General features: G+C 31.4%; 1 protein-coding gene across 1 annotated transcript; it reads right to left on the minus strand.

Moving 5' to 3' along the window:
- Positions 1–1,647: 1,647 nt before the first annotated feature.
- On the minus strand, positions 1,648–7,253 carry LOC145165271 (uncharacterized). Its single transcript, XM_079083983.1, has 6 exons — positions 6,909–7,253; positions 2,907–3,080; positions 2,642–2,803; positions 2,340–2,546; positions 2,114–2,239; positions 1,648–1,987 (listed from the first exon to the last, which is right to left on the minus strand). The coding sequence occupies exons 1-6, from the start codon at positions 7,167–7,169 to the stop codon at positions 1,835–1,837; spliced, it is 1,083 nt and encodes a 360-aa protein (XP_078940109.1). The 5' UTR covers positions 7,170–7,253; the 3' UTR covers positions 1,648–1,834.
- Positions 7,254–7,914: the final 661 nt, after the last annotated feature.

Here is a 7,914-nt window from a genome sequence, read left to right on the forward strand (position 1 = left end):
TATAATCCCCAACACTTAGCTTCCCCTTCTTTAAATTAGCAATCTTTCTATAGGTGGTGATCCTATAGTTGGCTGGGACGTATCTTTTCCGGAGCTTTCTCTTTAAGGACTACCATGAAGTGATATTTTCCTTTCCTTCTCGGGCCCTCTTAGCCTTTATTCCTTTGAACCACAATAAGGATCCTCCACTCAATCTCAGAATTGCATACTTGCAACTCTTTTCATCGTCCATGGCCTTGAACTCGAACATTCGATCAATTTTTCTCTCCCAATCCGGATACCGTTCCCGGTCGGTTCCTCCAGCGAATTATGGTAATTCTTTTAGCTTATACTCCTCGGACCTGTGTACTTATCGTCTGGGAAACCTTCTGCTTGGCTGCTCCTCAACAATATTCCTTAAAGCTTCTCGAAGGTTGTTGAGAAACTCAGAATCCTCCCAATTCATCGTGACCGACTTTGGTAGAAAATTTTCTTTAAACTGGAACAACAATTGGAAAAAGCAATACCCCATAGGAACTTGGGGCTTTTATACCGAAGCCCTAAGTAAATTCTGATCTTGGGACCACGAATTTCTAACAACATCATCGAACCCCTCCAAATTGAACCAAGAATAGAAGATACGGAAGGGAGTAGGCCCATAATCAACTCTATGCTCCGATAACAAAATAGGTCTATGGTCCGGAATGTACTTCTCCAAAACCATACCTGTCACATGATGAAACGCATCGAAAATACCATGAGAAGTTAAAAATCTATCCAACTTACCAAATTTTGAACTCCACTTATCAGTCCATGTAAACCGAGGGCCACCAAGGGAAACATCGAATAAACCCGTCTGCTCAATAAAATTGTTGAATCTCCTGGCTGTATTAGAGTTAAACAAAGTACCAAATCTCTGCGATTCATCACGAACCTCATTAAAATCACTCATCAAAACACAATCACCTTGGAAATAATTAATAAGCTGGAGAAGATTATTCCATAGAATTCGCTTAGAATCAACCCCTTGCGGAGCATAAACCACAATAAACATGACCGGTAATCCCGAAGAAGACCATATTTGCTTGCGATATGATTATCTATGTGTTTTTGTTTTTTTTATTCCAACAAAGTTTCAACTTCGAAAAAAATGGAAATTTTTTCGAGTTGGACCAATGTCTACGGTAAAGATATCGGTGACTTGTTACTCGACCATAAAATATAATTTAGTGGAATATTTTACTGCCATAAAAGATATCTTTTGTTTTTCATAAAATATGCAATTTTTTCATCTATATGGTGAAACATACATAACCTTTTTAATACAACCTTCATTAGTGTAGGATCAAATCGTCGATGCAAAGGATAGGTTTATCCTTCAATAAAACTAAGAGGTTTTGTTCATTTAATTTGTTGGTATGTTTGAGTTTCAATTATATAGGAAACCTGTGTAGGGGTGCGTGAAGGTGGAAACCTTAACGACGAAGAAATAAACATATACGCATGATTTGGGTGAAGATAAATCCTTTGGAGATTTTAATTTAGTTGGAGCTTCGCAAGGTAGGCCATGATAATAAAACGTATGTCTTAGTGAAATGTGTGTCCATATATTTGTCGTACACAGACAAAAAGGATATTTTATTCATAGTATAAGTACATATTCGTAACTTATACACATACGAAGCACGCTTTAATTTAGATATGTTTACAATCCTTCATTACACAACAATTAATTAATACACCAAACTTGAGCCCAAACAAACACAAATGTCCTTCAATTGTAATTGGTTTATTCACCACACCATCTTACAGACACCAAAAGTCTCCCGTAATTATATATGCCCCGTTCTTTCCTTTACGCCCCCTCCTTTCCTTTAAGATTAATCACAGCAAGCTCCTTCTCAAAATATTCTCCAGCATACATGGCTGGATACTTATCAGCAGTTGGAGATTTTGCAAAATGACCCAACGGCTTCAACACAGCATCAGATGCTACATTGGAAAATAGCTACCAACAAAATTTCACAAGTGACAAGTAATCAGATTGATTGCGTTATATGATATCAAAAAATTTTAAAAGTGTAAATGCACGGGTGGGTGGCTAATTAAAAAGCGATGTTAATTAATTACTCACTGTTGAGGATACCCTCCAGAGGCATCGATTTTCTCGTTTTGCTGCATTAACTGCATCGATTGTTTTTTGAGTTACCACAACTTCATGCATACCGGCCTTACAGTCACCAGCAGTCATCCATTCCAACTATATATAGATAATAGAGGGAGTAACACAATTTGGGTTAGCATGAACTTATCATACAATATGCATCTTCTTGTTTGATATATAGCTTTATATATAGTACCTGTTTTCCAGCTTGAATAAGAAGACACCCGTCTGGAACATTCACTTCAACTCTCTCCCCGTTCCTTAGCCAAATAAATAAACCGGGGAACTTACTCTTGTAGTGAATTGTTAGAAAGTTGATGTCGTAATGATATGCAGCAAACACTGTTCCCTCTTCGCCATGACGTCCAAGGTCACTTCCTGTTGGAGCAAGAAGATGTGGGCCCTGAAATGCAACCATCCATATTTAAATTAATACTGTATATGATTTATACATCTCTCTATAATAAAAAGATAAATTAAATAAGCCGATCGACTCACGAGCTTCATTAGATTAGTGAATGAATCCTTTGGTAGGTCAAATCCTATTGCAGCCATTTCAGCAACAGCCTCTACTGTCGATATCATTTTAAATCCCCATGAATCCATGATCTTTTTCCACTCGGGGAAGCCTTCTGGTAGGACTGGCGCAGAGTTCAGTTCCTACATGAATGCATGAGATAATATATAATTAATACACATGAACGACAATGTATAATCTATAGCTAATTAAGGATACGAAAACTAAAAGAGATATAGAGTGAACCTTGAAACGAGTATTGGATGGCCGAGGGCCAACCCTCCACATGTATCGGGACTTGAGGTCAGGGCCAGTTGGAATTACAGGCCGACGATCTTTGGGTAGTGCTCTCAGGTTCTTTTGCATTTCCATATCAACCAAACTCCGGGGAATCTCGACTCCCCCAGGTGTCGAACCAACCTGATCCATGAAATAGAATTTACAGTTTAATTGGATTTTCAAATAAAATTTTATGGTAAACTACAAGTTTAAAACAGTCGAAGCCATTGCTCTTTGATCATAATTCACTCTTAACTAACCCGTTTCACCCCCACAATTCTATTATCTTGACAAAAACAAATTAGAATTTATCATTGGTGATAAGAGAGAACATATATATATATATATATATATATATATATATATATATATATATATATAGGAGTAGGATCAAATGAGAACACCTAAAAGGTTGAGAACGCGAGAACAATTCTCGACCCTCTAAATTTTAAAATCAAAGGTTAATATTAACGGGTCATTTATATAAATTCTGAAAGTCATAGGATCAAACTGTAAGTTCTTAATTAACTAAAAGGGTACTATAGTAATTAGGCTTTATCTTATTTTTATCAGCTCCTAAAATCTCTCATTTCCCTTAAACCCTAATTGATGGAAGCCAACACTAAAAAAACGTACGCCTCTTCCCTCTCATCTCTCCACTGCCGATCTTATGAGTTTTCTTCAACCTAGCCGCCGCACAAGACACAAAAACACTACCACTGCCATCTTGATTGTCGAACTCGCCAGCAACACCACCTCCACCATCATCATTACACATCATTCATCTCCACGCCTCTATCAACAAATGGGTAGAGACAGAAACCGACTGAGGCCATAGAGTCGGAGGAGGCCATAGAATGAGCGAAAGAGCACTCTTACAACTCGATTTTAGTTCATCGGTTTTCATTGAAGATTCTAGACATGCAAATCGATTTCAATTTGGAAGTTATGGTTTCGATTTTGCTTGAATGTTGCTATGAAGATAAATGGTAATGAAGGAGGCTATGATAATGATGGGTACGATTAGGGCTTCCTTTATCTTTCATTTGTTCATAATCAGTTATGCAAAATATTAGACAACGTGTACGAGGAATCAGAGAGATGCGAGTGAAAATTTTGAACTGACTATGAAGGTTCTGAGAGTTCTTGCATATGGGTTTTTGTGGAGGTCATTTGGAGTTGTTTAAGAAGATGAAAGGTGAAAATTTTGAGCCAAAGGAGAATGAATAATTGTATTATGTTCTATATTTTTTAAGAAGCAAATTATATTATATTTTGATGAATTCATTTATGTTAGAATGTGTATTTATTTATGAATAGCAGTGGATTCATTTGTGAATAGCAGTGCATTCAAGTGTGAATGAATGTATTTATTTATGATTGGAGGTATTAATTTATTCATTTGTGAATAGTAGGGTATTCATTGGTTAATAGCAATATATCCATTTGTGAATAGCAGTGTAATCATGTGTTAATTAGTGTATTTATTTATGATTAGAGGTATTCTTTTTATGAAGAAATGATAATTTTTACAATCTTTTTATTTTCAGTTGATTAAAAAAACGAATTGGATTACTTGTAAATTGATGTGTATTCGTTTTTTATTGGAGTAATATCATGTTTTTTTAAAAAACACAAAATCATTTGTTAATACAAGTGTATTGATTTGGGATTGGATTTCTATTCATATTTTTGAAAAAATAAAACATGAAATAGGAGAAAAAATTGATTTTTTTAATAACTTTTTTTCAGTTTTAAAATAAATTTTGGAAAAAATGTTTTTTATATTCCATTCATAAGAAAAATAAAAAATCGAATATTTTTTTTTGATAACTGATCCTAAATTTAAGGGAATTTGATTGAATTTTAATTTAATTTAAATATACAATTACTAATATGCCATTATATATTGATTGGTCCAAAATTGTTCTCGCGTTCTCAACCTTTTAGATGTTCTCATTTGATCATTCCCCTATATATATATATATATATATATATATATATATATATATATATAATAGTTTATAACCCGTGAGAACCATATTTATAAAATTAATAAAACTACTGTACTAAAAAATCATAAATATTAATCAATTATTTTAATAAATTATTACTTAAGAGATATTTTTTTAGTTATATAAAATTGTAATCGTTGATTTAAATAAATACGTGAAATTATATCACCTTATAATCTGTAATAATTTTATTTTATTTTTTAATCTAATGTTATTAATTTAATATAATTAGAGTGAAAAAATTTTAATTTTGAAATTTATAATGAAGAATCATTTATTAAGTTAATGTAATTAAAGTGGAAAATTTAAAATTTGAAATTTGAAATTGATAATTAATAGGTTGGCAAATAGCATGATAGATGACATATAATACTAATAAGTAGTTTTAGTAGTATGACACTTGTCAATAGAAGAATAAACCTATTCATTTATTAGAATAGGATATATATATATATATATATATATATATATATATATATATATATATAATTTACTGTTAAACTAACACCTAAATTCCACTTATGTCCACGATAGGACTTGAACCCTCAACTTCAAAGAGCGACACCACCTGATACCGTTGGGTTAAAAGCCATTTGGTGTGTATGTGTGTGTATATATATATATATATATATATATATATATATATATATATATATATATATATATATGTGTGTGTGTGTGTGTGTGTGTAAGTTAATTTGAGACGGACCCAATCTATAAGACCATGAAACCAATTTTTTCTACTGATATATTTTATTATAGTGTTCATAAAAATATAATATGCATAATATTCATGTTATATGTTTGTAGAATATTTTAATGTAAAATATGTCAATAATATTGTTTTAGAATATTATAATATTACACATTATAGTTGTATGAATACTAGAATATTTAATTAGAAAAAATGGTCTTACAATCTAACAAAAATAACCGTCTCGCATATATATATATATATATATATATATATATATATATATATATATATATATATATATATATATATATATATATATATATATATAGGCATATCTAACAAGTAAGAAGGTAGGTCGAAGGACCTACATAAAATTTGTATTTCATTTATAATATATATACCAAAAATATTAGGAACTAACTTAAAAAAATAGAAAACCTATCTTGAATTTGTTTTATTAAAAAAATGTCTTAAAAAACCATTTTAAAAGGAGAAAAAAATAAGTTACATGGGGCATTTGTGCTGTTAAATATATAGGGTTAAATATAATATATAGTTTTTATCAAATAATAAGGTATCAATGCATTAATAATCAACTAGTTTTTCATTAAATCGTTCGGTTTTTTCAATTATATTTCAGTCGGTTTTTAAAAAAATTTAATTTGTGGTGCCTGGTCGGTTTTTTCAGTTATATTTCGTTAAATCGTACACGACCCAACCCGTCCCAACCCTCACAAGTGTTGTTGATTTTTTTTATCGACTTCACTTAATTTGGGAACCACGTGATATATATATATATATATATATATATATATATATATATATATATATATATATATATATATATATATATATATATATATATATATAAACTTTAACAAGGTATACATAGATAACAATTAATATTATTGATAAAACTTTAATGGACGTTATAAGTCGAGTGCACTTATCATCTATATGGTTGTTAACAGATATTTATTTTAAAAATGAATTATAATCCCTTTAAAGATTTATATTATATATTTTTTGTTAAATTGTGTTTATTTTAAAATTTAATATATGTATTTAAATTTTTTGTTTCGTCACGATATTATAAAGATAGTAAATCTAGGTGACGTAATGATCCGACCCGTTTTAGACGCATAGCTACAATTTTTTACACGTTAGGAGGTACTTCTACTGTTGTAAGATGCATCTAAGAGAACCTGAGTCCAATCTAATAGATTATGTTATATAGGAGTTGGAGATGATTGTGACCTGATAATGCTGGTGAGGACGCTCCTGAAGACGCTTAACTTCCTCCGGCTGTTCGAAGTACCTCTCCATCATATCAATAAACCGATCATTATCTTCATTTGGGCATCTCGGGTCTCTAACGAGCAGAGCTCCGGTTTCTCTCAAGCTCCGACTAACCTCTGAACACACCTTCTTCAGTTCTGGATGCAGGAGCTCATCGCAGCTAAATTTTCCTGTCACTACGTCCACATATGGCGCCAGATCGATCAGAGGTAGCTCCATTTCACTAATTAATCACTGTTGTGATGTTCTCTTTTCTATAGAAAGTTGAAGAACAAGTGCTCGACTACAAGCATGCATTTATGGTGTTGAGGTGAAGATTTTTTTAATGGTGGTGGGGAATTCTATTATAGAGATAGGCCACACATTTACTTTTATGTTGATAGTATACATACTGAAGTCATTGATTTGTGAATATACGCATGTGAAAAATACTAAACTCCATGACGTTACGTCGAAAAAACTCAAAAAGTAAAAAAAAAATAGTAATGCATGTCTTTCATGCCATTAGCAACATGGGACACGTGGTTCGAAATGAATGGTGGACACGTTGGGTGAAAAGAGACACTATGGCAAAAAGTATCGTATGAGATGATTACAAGTGTGTGGATTATATGGTCCAATATGTGGTTCGTAATAATTATTTTAAAATTGTTTGATTTTGTTTTTTATTTTTTAGGATTTAGGCGTTTGAGAAATGAGAATTCAGATAGATTAAAAAAACATGTTAACTTTTCTTTATAGGGCTTAATATTTACTAAAATGTTCATTTTTGGACGATTTATATCTTACAAAACACATAAATTTCAAGTAAATCTTAATTGACCATTTAGTATGAAAATATATTTTAAAATTCCTTTTCATGATTTTCTATCTCCACAAATATACAAATAAACGCCACATATTTTTTCATGTTTATTTTTCCTCTTTCTATTTATCTTTATTTTTTTTGAAACTTCATAGGAAT

The sequence above is a fragment of the Lactuca virosa genome, chromosome 1, assembly GCF_052849685.1.
Source record: "Lactuca virosa cultivar CGN04683 chromosome 1, Lactuca_virosa_CGN04683_v6, whole genome shotgun sequence".
Classification (NCBI taxonomy): domain Eukaryota; kingdom Viridiplantae; phylum Streptophyta; class Magnoliopsida; order Asterales; family Asteraceae; genus Lactuca; species Lactuca virosa.